Here is a 15295-nt window from a genome sequence, read left to right as displayed (position 1 = left end):
GCGGAGGGAGGAGGCTGAGGTTGTTGCTGAGCTGGGCTGTGATGGTGATGACGAAGTGAAAATGGCGGATCTTTCGAAATACTATCCCGGCCCCTGACATACCAGCGACAGCACCTAAACAGCCTTGAGAGGCTTCCCCCAACTCCTCTGCTCGCTGCTGCCAGAAACCTCCCTCTCCTCGTCTTTTCGTCCCAACTCCCGGGCAGCCGCTTTGCAGCTATCCAGACACTTCTCCCTCCTCCCCTCGGGCTGGAACTTAACCCTCCTGGAAGGAGTCGGTGGCTGCGCCCTGGAGAGGGGTGAGAGACGCACCAAGCAAGGCCTGGGCAGGAGATTGGGGGAGAAGGGGAGCCTGCAACGCTGGGCTGGGTGGCTTGCTGTACAGGAAATCCAGGTGCTTTCAAATGTAACCTAAATAGTTAACCTGGCTGGAAAAGAAGGGAGTATTTGGAGCTGCTGAGGCCTAACTCGCCTTTCAAGGTCTCGCTTGCACTGTGTCTGATGTTGCATTCTTGAGAGTTCGGGTAGCGCAAGTGATGTTCATATGGTGGTCAAGGAGAAATCTGCAGAACAAATTACTGGATTGATTGCGCCTACTCTTCTTAGGAGTGCAGTGAAGAATGTTAGTATGCAAAGCTGCTCGTGGGACACTAATGATTTTTAAAATTAGCTGCTTGCTTTCAGGGGAGTGTAGTCGCATACATCATAGGTGTGCTTTAGTGGTCACTTCCAAATATATATAATTAACAGGAAGTGTTGCAATGGGCAGAAAATAATAACTTCACAGCATGTTAGATAATTAAAGCTGGAAATTTAAAAATGTATCTCCCTTAACCTTTGAAAGGTGGAAAAGGTCAATGCAGCAGTAATGATTCAGATGGAAAATGAATGTTTGGTTTTGGTTTTAATTCCAAATTTTGTTATGAAAAGGTGTAAAGCAATATATTTTGTAAGTGTAATCTAGTTACGTTAGGGTAGCTGGGATTTCTAGCACAATAAGGCAAATGATAATTGGTGTCAAGGAACACAGTCTGAAAATATGTTTTTGTTTAATTACACTGGGTAGTATCTGACTAGCTCATACTCTGAATACACCCACTGAAATCAGTGGACTAAGTACTGTAATGATTAAGTACATTGATTTCAGTGGGCCTACTCTTGATTATGAATTAGTCAGATGTCAGTGTCAGTGTTATTTACCCAGTGACAGCGCTAAAATGTACACAATAAACGTGACTCCTTTTTCTGGGGGCTAGGTCCACGTTCAGGTTCTGTATATGCATGTGTCATTCCTCTCTCCACTCCCCTATCTATGAAATTGAGTATTTCTCTGTGAGTGACCTCCTGATCATTTTGTTGATTGAAAAGCGACATATGTTAAATAAGTATTTAAAATGGTATCTTCTAAACTCTATAGGTTCTGAAATATGAGATTCATATATTAAATATACCAACCACCTTATTTCTAGGTGGGTTTATATCTTGTATCATTTTTAATTAAAGACATTCCATGCAAATTTTAAAACTGTGTTAACTGTTAGCGTGGGATAGCTTTGTATCAGGAAACAATTAGTTACATGTGCGGGTGGACCTACTTTGCTTCTCCTCTGGTGTAAGAAAGAGCAGCAAGCCACGACCCCTGGTTTAGAGTTACATCCAAACCAGGATTTGTTGTCTCACAGCTCCCCACCACCCAATAAATCATGAAGTTAAACCAAGGTTTGCTCTTAGCTTACCAGTGGTGTTTTTGAACATAAAAACCCTCATGATTCCTGGTCCAAACATAAGTCAGGGATCATGGTTAGTTGTTTCTGCTCACACTAGGAAGGAGTAAATCAAGAATTATCTGTGTTTATGGCAAACCATTAACTGTAGTTTACCCTGATGTATGGAATGGAATGTAAGTTATTATTTATATTTTACTTCTCTGCAATCATATTTGGAGCTTGCAACAAAGTAACAGAGATATACCGTATTTTTCCGTGTATAAGACTATATTTTCTTCAAATTTCTGAAGTTTAAAATTGGGGGTCTTATACACAGAATGTTTAAAATATTTATTTCTAAATCAAAAAATAGGGGGCATCTTGTAGACAAAAAATACGGTAGTTCAAAAATATAGTTAACTTAAATATGAAGCATATCTATATAGACACCTTAGTAGAAAATTTTTAGAATTCTGGATATTCCAGCTGTATTCTTTTTTAATGCTTCATATGTTACATAGTTTCCTAAATTTTATTGGGGGGGCTAGTAGAATTCTGGATATTTAGATCACCATATAAGCTATAAAATAGAATTAAATGCAGAATCTGTAGGGTGTGCAAAGGTGTTTAATTTATTGGTTGAATACTGGAGGTTCTTGCAAAAATAATTAAAATTAAAACTTTTAAAATTATTTGAATAAATAAACAACTTTCTTTAAAAGTAAGCCATTTTCCTCTTGGGATTTGTGTTTATTCCCTTGGGTTTGAAATGTCAAAAGCAGACTCCCCCAATTTGGAATGCTCCATGTGCTTTGGACTATAAGCTCCATGTGCTTTGGACTACAAGGTCCATGTGCTTTGGACTACAACTCCAATCTCTGGCCATTGGACAAGCTGGTTAGAGCTAATGGCAGTTGTACTTCAAAACGTCTGAACGGCCTCTGGTGGGGAAAGACTGCTGTAGAGGATTGGAAATTTGTATTTTCATAATTTTCCAACTTTCATTTCTGGACACCTTGTGATATTGCAAGTATTTATATTTCTTATGATACGATACGGTGAGTACAATGTTTCACCAGCCATTGTTTGGCATCAGTGAAGCTTACTAAGATCTTATACAAGCTTCAGCTTTCAGACTTAATTTCTAATGCCGTTTTCAGTACAGTACACAGCAAATTGAGCAAGTCATATACAAAGTAGCCTTGCCGTTTTAGTGCAAGGCTTTTAGCAGCCCAAAATAAAATTTAGGGTAGCCTTTCATTTGTTACAAGTCACATTGCTTTTTACCACTGAATCGGAAGTGACCCTAAGAAAACTCAATTACCATTTCCTCTGATTCAGTGGTAAAATGTGAGTTTTTCTGGGAAAAGCATCTTGACACACACACATACACACCCTAAAAAACCCACAACACCACTCAAATACAGACTTGTGCCTACAAAAGCAGCTGAAAGGTAACTGAATGAGCCCTTAGTTAAAGCTAACGGTGCTTCGTGGAAGAAGCACATAGGACACTCAGTCTTTTCACCATATTTATGAGACTAGGAGGCATTGCATGTAGGCTGTTAAACATATTGCATTGGTTCTGAAGGATCTGCACTGGCTGCTGGTTTGCCACTGAATCAAATTCAAGTGCTTGTTCTGTCAGATAAAGCTCTACACAGCCGCTTCTACATACACCTGCCTGTTGGTTACAACCTTCTGGATACAATATTCCCTCTTAACTGAGCCACGTTTACCACAAATTTGCTGCATGGCAACATGTAAGAGGACTTTCTTTGATTGGTGCCTGATACTAGAATGCCTTCCCATCTCATGTATGACTTATGCCAACCCTTGTGAATTTTTGGTGCCAGTTAAAAATTAGTTGATGTTGTAACATTTTATTGAGATTTCATTATGTTTATTATATTTTATCCTGCTCTGGGGTTCTTTTAGTGAAGGGTGGACTAGATTTTTGAAGTAAATAAGTAAAGCATATGCTGCAAAGATAAATCAATGCTTTTAATTGTTCTATCCTCCCTAGTGAACCTTCTTTCTAATGGCTGTGACCTTCAATATTATCTCACTCTTTTAAATCTTTATTGCTTATGAAATGTTCCAGACTTGGTTTTCATTTTAGGATTTGTACTCCCAGATTGTACTTCTCATATTGCTGTTGACATGGGAAATAATTGGAAATTTTCTGATCTTGAAAGGACTCTTGCTCTGCCTTTGAGGGAGTGTATTAGAATTCGAGTTCATACTTCTGTAAGGGTTGCTTTGGTACCATGCTCAATACACCAGTACAGTATGTTTCCCTCTGCCTAGGTAGTTATAAATAGTGCTTTTGTATAGGACTTTCATGCTGAATTAAAATACCCTTTTATGATCCCTAAGGGTCTACCAGCTGTTACCTCTGGCAAACCCTTTGCCATGCTGAAATTGTACAGCACCAGCTCTCCTGGGGACAAGGGAATCTTAATCATTTCAGGATTATGTTGAAAGATAAAATGTATGCATTTATGAGACTTTTAGCCTGCCTGCGCAACTGGAATTTGCACATCCCACAGACAAATGGTTAAGGTAGTCTGTGATTTTACTTTATCAGTATATCTTAGATTTTTATAGTAATTGCCTTTTTATATATAGAAAAAAACTGACAAAAATGTATATTATATAGATTGCTGTTAATCTTTAGGAATTAAGGGCTAATTAATTCTTATTGGTCAACACCCCTCTTCCTTAGGATACTTGATTCCAAGCCACCACTTTTAGCTCAGTCAGTAGAGCATGAGACTTAATCTCAGGATTATGGGTTTGAGCCCCATGGTTTGGACTAGATTCTATGATTCTAAGCCTTTGTCAAAATGGAACTATAATGTCAGGGGGTCAAAAATACCTGCTTAATGAGTTAACAGAAACTATGGGCTCCTCACTTTTAAAGGAAGGTGTTTTTTTTGATAATGGAAAAGCTGGAGCATGCCTTTTGAAATCCACATTGTTTATTTGCTTTGACTAGCAGAAACAATGCTTATGCTAATATATTAACTTCCTTTGGAATGACCACAGTGAAATTTATTGTGCTTACCTGTCTTGTTCCATGTCCAGCTAAGGTAGTAATATGTGCTTATTTTCTAAATTACCGCTAAGTCAATCACAGAAGAGTATTTGCAATTGTTCTAAAAAGTACTTGCCTGCCTGAGAGTCATCACTGCTTGGTGCTATTTTATTTGGCTACATTCCCACTGCAAGTGAATGGTGAGGTTAAAAAGTTTCCTGTGCCTAGTAGACGTCAGATCAGTTCTAATCCTGTCCTCTGGTATCCTGCCTACATGTATATAAAAATTTACTGAAGTTGTGACGTCTATTCTGAAATAAGCACATCATGAAACTGTATCTCAGACTCTTGTATATTCTGTCATCCTAGAGCTGGATCTGAAAGCAAGAGCTAGAGCGGACCTTGGATATGCCACAAGTTTATAAAACAAAAGCAACTTCTTTTGGAGAGGTAGGTGGGGGTTCATTGCAAGAGAACCTCAGTTATCTGGATTAAAGTTAACACTGCTTCATAAAAGCATTTATTTCAATCTTGCCTCCATCTCCTGAACCTGCAAGTTATTGTAATTTTCAGCTCATTTGGGTATAATCAGTGGAAAACTCACTTCCCCCTTCCTTTGTGTTACATGCATGAACACACTGTACTTGTTCTGTACTCTGTTTTGGCTGTTAGTCATAAAATTATACAAATCGAGCCATAAAGCAGCTTTGTAATCAATGAACAAAACATCCAGCATGTTATTAATTCATTTGAATACCTTCTAAAGTGCTAATCTTTTAATTATGCATGGAGATTTTATATAAATGCCCTCATTGTGGCCTGTTCAGGTTAGTAAGTGCTGCTGTTGCTCCATCCTGACATCCAGCATTAGTATTATGCACAAATAAAAAATTATTTGGCCAGACATTGTGACCATAAAGTATATTTTGGCCGTATGGAAACTATTATTGCTCCTTATTGTACTTTATTTGATTCAGTGGTTTTAATGAATGTTTACTGGTGTATAGCTTTTTATTACTGTAGTTGTTTAGCACTCTGTGCTGTAGGAAGGCAGAGTATAAAAATGTTGAAAGAATGAATAAACTAGTGAGAGGGTACAGGGGCAGTCCCATGTGACAGAACAGCTCATGGAATAAGGCAAAGGGCAAGGAAGAGATGTGGTCTGTATAGGCACAGCTCCTGTCAATTGTTGCTAAATTGCATTTTTATACACTGTAAATGTAAACATTTTGTGGTTTAAGACTGTGCATCCACCAGTGTGCCTTGGGTATTTTGTATTTTGGAACATTATTCTAAATTTTATTTTTTCCTTCTCTGGCTAACTAATTTGTAGTGGGTGTACGTTTTAAATCTGAGTTTTTCTTCTGTCACTTCATGTAAACGCTCCTTTCCACACTGAATCTCAGATTAGCTGAATTTTTCAGGTTTTACAATTTCATTGGCATTCTTCCTACCAATTATTGAAGAAGTAGGCTATTTTCTCAGCTTTTCTCCCTGTGACATTTTCAGCCGTGCAAAAATAACATTATTAGCTGCTTGAAAAACTCTTAACCTGGTTTGTTATTAAATAGCTTGTTGAAGATGTTAAGTACCTTGGATGATCAATTTTAGTGTGCACGTCTGTGCAATTATCTCATTATAGTTAATATTGTGGTTTTTGCGCTCAGCTGTTCTGGAGGTGTGTTCTTTCCATAGAACATTTACCTGTTCTTGAAAATATTGGGGGGGTGTGTGTTTTCAGTAACCTTGAAAATCAGTTTCGATTAAGAGTTTTGATGTGTGAGGTGGTTGAACATCATATTTATGAAAGGGATCTCCACATGTTCTATGAGACGGTGCTTGAGAGAAAGCCTAGAGGTAGAGAGACTTGAAATAGTATTTAAACATTAGAATTTTGTCAGTTTGGGACTGGATTTATAAGGAGCAGCTTGCTTATAACATCTGAAATCTTCCCATCATCTTTAGCCCTAACAGATGGTGCTACAGTATAATGCTTCTGGAGGTCGTCTGATGTGGAACAAGATTTAAAAGAAATTCAGGTAACTGAACAGAACTCATGATTTTCTGTATTTCAGTATTTCATGAAATCACTATAGAAGTCAAATGTCCAATTTATGGACAGTTCCAGTGTCAGAAATGTCCTAACAAGCTTCCCTCCTGGTTGAGAACATGCAGAGTTTTGTACTCTCATTAACCCCCATCAATAGCTTTTCATAATTGCTCAAAGATACTTCTTTTCAAAGTTGAAAAAGCAAGCAAGAGGCAATTAACAATTTAAGGGCATATTCCAGCCAGGAAAAAGCACTCAAGGAGGTTGCAAAGACGATTGTCTTAGACATGCTTGTTAGCCAAAGCAGTGGCTAATCTGTCTGCAAATTTTTAGCCACAGCCAATACCATGTAGATGTTTATTTCACGGTTTTGTAGGCTCCCACAATAATACATCCGATGCTGCAATTTGCACATTGTTGTGGAGCTGAAAAACGAATTTCCTTTCTTTGAAATATCATTGCAGTGCCTCACCTTTGGCCTGTCGTCCGCATTTGCAATATGGAGGTGGTGTCGGCGGAAGTGAACAGCTTGCTACCTGAAGAGATCATGGACACAGGCGCAACGCTGGAGGAAGATGAGAACATAGAGGCTGTAATTGTGGGTGACACTATGGAGATGGAACTGGAAGGAATGGCAAACGTAAGCTCAGGCAGGGATTCTGTTACTTCTGGCACGTCGTCCATCACCACAGAGACCGTCATGGTGTCCAGCAATTGTGTAAGCCACGTCATAGCCAATGCTGCCACTACAAAAGCCGGTACTAGTGTGACTGCTCAACCTTGCTTTCAAAGTAACCTCCAGAAACTTGGTACTCAGACTCCTGTCACTATATCGGCCAACCAGATAATTTTAAACAAGGCAACGGACTTGAAAATTGGCAACCAGACTATAAAACCAGAAGGGCAAAAGCTCATTGTCACAACTCTGGGGAAACCTGGGCAGCCCATTGTCCTAACATTACCCCACAACCAGCTGTCTCAGTCACAGAAGGCCACGTCGCAGGTGCAAGCAGGGGACTCCAAGCTGTCAGCGCAGCAGTTCAAGGTGGTAACCATTGGAGGAAGGTCAGAGGTGAAACCTGTCATTGGTGTTTCAGCCTTGACTCCAGGGAGCCAGTTGGTAAATGCTACCACCCAATCCTCCGTATTGCAGACCCAGCAATTAAAAGCAGTGCAGGTAAGAAGGCACACTGTTTCTCATTATCTTTTGTGATAAAATTGCTCCCATTCATGATTCCCTTTTGTTGGCAGTAACGTAAGTGGAGCAGAGTAAGGCAGGGAAAGTGAATCAATAAGACAAGCAAAATGTAAGGAAGAGTTACAAGTGCAATGGAGGTGATGAATGATTATTTTTTAAAAAATAGAGTTCTTGCCTATAGAGAGGGATGTGTAGCAGCACAAAACCAGTTAGAGGACACTTCTTGGGGGTGGTGAGAAGATACACAAGGCTAGTGATGGGTAGAAGCAGGAGGGAGAAGTTGGGGGACTGCTTCCAAGCTAATCTGTTTAAGGGCAGTGGAGATTGAGAGTGAAGACACTGCAGAAGGTGAGAATGTGTGGATTTTGGCTGTTATTGCATACAAACAATAATTCCTCTAACTGAGGGAATGATACTTCTTTTGCTTTTCAGATTGCTAAAAAAACCAGGACACCCACCTCAGCCCCGGTGATAACTAAGCTGATCTTCACAAAACCAATCAACAGCAAAGCTGTTACGGGACAGACAACACAAGTGTCACCGGTCATTGCAGGTTATATATTTGTGGCTTCTTTCGTGGTGCCATTCCTAAAGGGGTGAAATGTGAATTGAGTCAGATACAGGCTGGGATCCAATTGGGCAGATTTTCATGGAGGGTTTTTAGGCTCCTTTCTCTTTTACACCGCTGCCTTCTGAACTCCCTCAAAAAAGTCCTTCAAAGTGACATTTAGGAGTGATTATCAGGGGAATCTGATAATTCTGCCCTTGCATGTTCACAGAAGCACTTTATGAGCTCTTTGGTTCCCAGCCACAGAATGAATCTTGCTGCTCTTCATCTCATAACTTCTCAGGGAAGATGAAAAGTGTGTCAATTTACAGATTACGTGGGTCATGTAAAATAGCGCTTTCAAAATCTAACAGCAGCATTGTTATTTAATGTCTCTCTCAAATGTTCAACCAACTTAACCATGTAGTAAACATGGAAAAGTTTGCACGCTTCATTAATGTGCATTAAAAGTGTAGTGTTATGTGCAACTGACTTGCTCTGAAGCGTTCTGTGGTTGCTGTTCCTACACTCCTGGCTACTGACTAGTTCTGTTGCTACGGAGTCGAGATGTTTCTTCTACTCATCCCCCTATGCATTGCTGCAGTGTTTTATCACTACTTCCTGGCTCTTTGTTGGGGAAATAAGATGGTTTAAACTGTTCAAACTTCTGGGTTTTTAAAAAGACAAGTACTACTTTTAAGCTGCAAAGTCCTCTGTCGGTTTTAAAGGGTAAAGTGGACAAGGTTTTAGGAATTTTATAAAAGTGGAAAACTAAAATATTCACTTTACACCTTATAAATCAAGAGTAGCGATGCAAATGGACAATACTACTCTTCCCCCTCATCACAAACACACAGAGAACCAAAATGACAGAAATGTGACTAGTTTTTCACTTACCAAAAAACAACTGAATATGTAAAGGGAAACCACACAGTACCTGCTAATATTTTAATGTTTATGCATTTTTAAACACTTGGAATACAAATTCAGACTATAGAACAGCAACCCACGGAGAGAGGAATTTCTTCAGACTTCTTTCCATGAAACTCCGTTACTCGAGGAGGTGCCTTTTCTATTCAGTCATCTTACCACTTGATCCATCCTCTTTAAAACATATTATAATGTATGGCAGGGGTGGAAATCACATTTGTATTAATACAGACAGCCAAGCATGCATGGTGTAGAAAATTTTCATCATGTGATACATTGTTTGCTTTATTAGTCCTTTATTTATCATTTAGGATGAAATTATGTACAGCTCCATTCACTTCCACAGGTGCCTTAGATACAACTATTGTTGTAACTCCCATTGAAAGTGCCCAATGCAGTGCCTCCCTAGTCAGATTAATTTCAGTTTATGCAGCCTAATAATGTGGGAAAGACTCTTGCAATGATGCAACTGGCTTCTTGCTCTCTTAAGCCCTGCCCACCCTGGCTGGTGGAAACCACTTGGGAGGGGTTGATCAGTTGTATCCAGGGTGTGTTGAATGCATCTTTACATGACAGAGTAGTGCCTTCTACTCTTAAATAGGCATATGTATCGTAGGGCCAATTTTATGGAACGTCCTTCCAGTTGAGGTCAGATAGGCCCCTTCTCTACTAAACTTTTGGCTGCTACTAAAGACTTTTTAAAAAAAAAATCCAGCAGGTATTTTAATTGTAGCTTGAATTTATAGTTTTACTAATTTTATTTTTGTATTGTATCTTTGCAAACCACTTAGAGACTGTTGTTGTTAAGTGGTATATAAATCGTTTAAATAAATAAATAAAAACCTCACTTGGGAGTAAGCTCCATTGAACTAATTCAGACTTAATTTTGAGTACATGTATAAGATTGCATTGTTAATGACAAAGCTTGTAACATATAGTGCTGTAAACAAGCACTTTCTTTTGATTTTTTCATAACAACAGAGCCCGTATTAAAGTGTCTTTATTATTTTTATATTTTTAACATTGTTGTTACTAAGCAGGAGTTGTACACAGTGGCCTAGTTTGCATGTAATGCTACTGTGTGGTTTAACAAACCACAAGCTGTCTCACAGACAAATAAACCTTGGATTGTTTCTCCAAAGTTTTCTGTTTTTCAGCTACTCTTGCCTTTGTAGCTTGATGAATGGCTGGGGTTGGGTGATCAGGCAAGCCATGCTTAAGGAAAAGTGGTGGGCTTGCAGGAAATGCCAAGTCATAGTTAAAACAAATCAAGAACTATAAGCCAACAACAAACCATGGTTTCAGACAGTGGATGATTTTTGGTAGTAAACAAGCCATAATTGAGCGGTTGGCAGGCTTCACACATAATGCTAAGCTGTGTTTTAACAAACCACAGTTTAACAAGCCATGGCTTAGTGTTTTGTATAAACCCAGGCCAGTCACTGCTTCATGTGTATTCACTGCAGTGTCCTGTGAAAATTCAAGGTCAAAACTGTAGTCAATACTTTTATCGTGGTTTTAGAGTATAATGAATCTATTCTAGTCAAAATGCAGGAGTGTAAAACGAATAGCTAATTCTGCTTGTTTAAAAGAATAGTGTGATCCAGCACAATAGCATTCTCTGAAAATAACATGGATTTCTTTTCTTGAAACAACATTGTGGGCTGCTGTTCTTCAAGGTGTCTGCTTATCTAATGGATCAGTAACTATCCCTGTTCAGTTAGAGGGTTTGGTTTAATTTAGACTAAATTTGTTTTTAATTGCCCTCATAGTATTAGAAAATTGGATTCGATATTCTTTATAAACACTTAAAGGCTATCAGTAAGTCTTCTATGCTTCTTCAATTAAAAAAGCAAATGTTCCAACTAATTTGCTTCTATTTATATCCAATGCATTTCTGAAGCTCTGGATAGCTTGTGAGCTAAATGGAAGTGCTTTATTTATACCAAAGCTCAAAATTGGGATTCAATCTAGTTAAGAGCATGAGGAGAGATCACTAGTATGCTTTCTTAGCTCATGTAGAATATTCTGACATTGGTTGCTGCTTGTTCTGCGTTTCAAAATGGCCCACAGCTTTCAAGAAGAACTTGCCAATAAAAAGCAAGCAATTAATTGCCATCAAATTCCACTTTAGGAACGTGCCATATTCTAGAAGTCTGTGGCTTTGTTCAAAACAACGATAAATAATGGTTTCCTGCTACTTTTTGTCCCAGGCTGTGCTCCCCCTTTTGCCACACTCTGTTCTTCTCCCATACACCCAAGAGGCAAAGTTTGGAAACTTTTGCTTAAGTTCACCGTGCCTTCCCATGTCATTCAAGTTGGGAATTGTGGTTTATATAACGATCCATGGTCAGCTTCAAAATAAGACAAGTTCAAACCATCACCCAAGCATCTGAAACATTTCCTTTCCTAGTTCTGGAAGTAGTTCAGATGGCAGCTTAGTAGCAGTGAGTATACCTCCCTGGTATGTGTAAGTGTAATGGTTGAGGAGTGTTCTGAGACTCCCAGTCACTACCCCCTTTATCATGAGGTTGAAAGGATGGGTATCTCTCCCCCCCCCCCAAAAAAAAAGTTCATACAGCTGAAGGAGTTCAGTGGAAGAGTGGTGCTTTTTTGCACTTCCTCTTTCAAGGCCCAGATCAGAACTTGAGTTGCTGAACATTTGTGGAGTGACTGAAAGCATGGGCGGGGGGGGGGGCAAACTGGGAGACTGGAGGAAGAAAACGGATGTGGTGATGAGGGATGCAGGGGAGAAGAGAATGAGGAATGTGTGCACACATAGGATCCAGTTAAATGGAACCTCTTGAAACTGCATAATTGGTTCACAAATTTACCCCCCTCCCTCCAACCACAGTCAAATATCAATCACACCTATTTCCATTGACAGAATGGTAAAAAAAAATACACTCTTCAGTGGTTTCCGGTGTGGCCATTGTGCGAAAACATGGATCTAAGACAGTTTTATGGAACCTCATAATTTCTACATCAAAATCATAGGTCAGCTCTGTGTCCATTGATGCGTTCTTTGAGTTGTTGTCATCCTATGTCAAAATCATGAAGATTCATGGGGGAGCCCTGGATCTGTGTTACTGTGGCCCTGGCTGACAACAGATATGAAATTTTTAGTGCACATTCTACTCCCTGCTCCCGCCCAAACCACAATCAGATTAAAACCTATGTCAAATCATAGAAAGTGGTGCCCATGGCAAACTCTCAACATTTCCATATTATACCAATTTGTAACTGTGGTTAGTTTCAATGAGCCTGCTCAAGGTCAGTTATCACGGATTAGTTATACTTTTTAAATGTCCTTGGACCATCCTGCCACAGATCAAAGAGTGATAAAAGGTACATATTCTCCCTGTCTCCCTCCCAATTAACTGGCCCCTGCAGTTGAAGAATCTTGGTCTTCGGGGCCATGAAAGACCATGGGAGGCTGTAAAAGCTACTAGATGGTACTTTGGAAAACGTATATTAAACTCCAGGAGAGGTTTACAGTTCTGCAGTATAGTATATTCAATAACCATACTCCCAATAATCACTGATAAATCAAGCTTCCTTCTCACCCAGCAGGTGGGGACTGAGTGAGGCACTTGAAAAGGAAAAATATACCTGTGCAGCCAGGCATTTAAAACAGAAAGGTCTTGTTTTCCTTCTGTGTCTGGCTTTTAATCAGAGCTGGAATAACTTGAAGCTGAAGCCTGGAAGGAAACAGGTGGCCCAAGCAGTAATGCAATGCACACAGTCTCATCTCGGGGTGTAAATGGACCCCTGTGGTTTCCACTTATGATTTATTGCTGACAGAAAGTTCTAAAAGAGGGGGTTACTGAATGAGGTTGGTGGAACTTTTCTCGCAAAATTATTAGTTGTAACCAGCTGTTGTCATCTTTCCCTTTGCATTTTGTCCTGCTTCGTAACAGGTTTCTATTTTTGTTAGAAATACAAGCGGTGAGAATTGAATCAGCTGTACAGTGGTGCCTCGCAAGACGAAATTAATTCGTTCTGCGAGTTTTTTCGTCTTGCGAAGCACGGTTTCCCAAAGTCTTCAAAATCACCAAAGTCTTCAAAAACCTCAAAAAAGGCTACCACACCGCGTGCTATGAGTTGCTCCTCGAAGTCACCCTGGGTATTAACAGTTTTAAGAAAAAGGAAATAAACTTGCAAGACGTTTTCGTTTTTTTGTTTTTCGTCTTGCGAAGGAAGCCCATAGGGAAATTCATCTTGCGAAGCAACTCAAAAAACGAAAAACTCTTTCGTCTTGCGAGCTTTTCGTCTTCCGAGGCATTCGTCTTGCGAGGTACCACTGTATTTCTGGTATATCTTTACCTGGAAGTTGCTAACACAAGAGAAAAATGGCTAATTGTTAATCTTTTGATCTGGAAGTTTGGATTTTTGGCAGCATGCTGGAGTCAGTTATGTCTCTCTTTTTCTGTTTTCATTTTATTCTTGATGGTCTTCAGCTATTTTATTACAAAAAAGAAAACACTGTCAGAAAATGTGAGACATTTCTACTCTGCTACCTGGGGAGAAGGATGAAACGAAGGCAGCACTTCTTCTGCAACAGTGTAGAGCAGGGAATTGACATGCTGTTTCTTTCCATGACGCCAGCTATAATCATCAGTTTGTTTCTGTTCTCTTTTTTCCTGCAGGTCGAGTTCTTTCGCAGACCACTCCCGGGACACCTCCAAAGACGGTGACTATCTCAGAAAGCGGCGTCATTGGAACTACTTTAAGTTCTGCTATACAGCAGACACCAAACAAGATAGCCATTTCTCCCTTGAAGTCCCCCAACAAGGTAAAAAGTCTATTCAGGTTTACAATTATTTTGGTGTTGCTCTGACAATGATCCGAAGCAGTAGGATATATTCCATTTAAACATATTTCACGTATTCAAAAGTGGTGGTTCATAAATGTGGAAAGTGTGAGTTAAATTCTGTTAATCTGTATTTACTTAAAATGGTACCTGAGCTTCCAAGTGAAGAACAAGTAACCTGAGCTTCAAGCTGCCTATTTCAACCTGGGCTGGCTCAGTCGGTATAGCATGAGGCTCTTCATCTCAGGGTTGCAGGTTCGAGCCCAACATTGAGCAGCAGATTCCTGCATTGCAAGGGGTTGGACTAGATGACCCTCGTGGTCCCTTCCAACTCTACAATTTTATGATTTATTTTAATCACGTTTCAAATGATCCACAGCAACAAAACCTGTAAACTTACTGCCTCTGTTTCTTTTAATGAAATTGGAATTTCCAAATTACCAAACATCTACCAGCTGAGCAAAATTATCGGGGGGCACTTTCTTCTTGCCAGCAGCTTCTGATGCCTAAACTGTTGTAACTTGTTTACCAACCAGGTGCCCTGCAGCTGCTTTCAGTACCAGTCAGCAGATGGTGGTTGTAGTCCAAAATAGGTTGGCTCATAACCCCCAACAGCATGAAAAGTCTTGTGCATTTGTATTCTGTTCTGATTTTGAAGCTGAACGAGCTGTAGTTGTGTGGAACTGCATTACAGAATGTTTTAGCCTAAGATCTTTGATTTGTTAAGCAGCTAACAGTGGTGTCTGTCGCCTCGCAGCCTCCAAGCTCACCCCAGAAAGCAGTTGGTGTTCCTCTAAACGTAGCCCTGGGGCAGCAGATTCTCACGGTGCAGCATTCTACACCATCTTCCCCCGGAAAGGCTGTAGCTAACAATACAACTCAGGTATGCAGCATTCTGGCTCTTGTTCTGAAAGCCTCACCATCAAGAGTCCGACTCACAGCTCTGCATAGTTTCAGACATTGTTAACTGTTTATCCATCGAAGTTTTGCGTTTCTTTTGATGAGTTGAAA

At 39.8% G+C, this 15295-nt stretch overlaps 1 protein-coding gene and 1 long non-coding RNA gene across 3 annotated transcripts in view; one reads left to right on the top strand and one right to left on the bottom strand.

Annotated features, from left to right (window-relative positions):
- The window catches only part of LOC309540187, a 194202-nt gene that overhangs the window by 38736 nt on the left and 140171 nt on the right, over positions 1 to 15295 (bottom strand). The gene's annotated exons all lie outside the window — the stretch shown is intronic.
- LIN54 (lin-54 DREAM MuvB core complex component) overlaps positions 4042 to 15295 on the top strand; it is a 26030-nt gene continuing 14776 nt past the window's right edge. Inside the window, exons 1-7 of one of the 2 annotated variants that reach the window (XM_082236410.1) lie at positions 4042 to 4271; positions 5116 to 5196; positions 6712 to 6785; positions 7261 to 7973; positions 8427 to 8547; positions 14121 to 14266; positions 15042 to 15167. In XM_082236410.1, coding sequence (XP_082092536.1) covers positions 7296 to 7973; positions 8427 to 8547; positions 14121 to 14266; positions 15042 to 15167 — 1071 coding nt within the window. In that variant the 5' untranslated portion in view covers positions 4042 to 4271; positions 5116 to 5196; positions 6712 to 6785; positions 7261 to 7295. Of the gene's footprint in view, positions 4272 to 4432; positions 5197 to 6711; positions 6786 to 7260; positions 7974 to 8426; positions 8548 to 14120; positions 14267 to 15041; positions 15168 to 15295 lie in introns of those variants that run through there. The other variant, XM_082236409.1, reaches the window with a different exon arrangement.

Source organism: Podarcis vaucheri (assembly GCF_965113315.1).
Source record: "Podarcis vaucheri genome assembly, chromosome: 9".
In the NCBI taxonomy this organism is placed as follows: Eukaryota; Metazoa; Chordata; class Lepidosauria; order Squamata; family Lacertidae; genus Podarcis; species Podarcis vaucheri.
The sequence above is the reverse complement of the archived record's forward strand: the minus strand, read 5'-3'. Positions and strand labels throughout refer to the sequence as shown.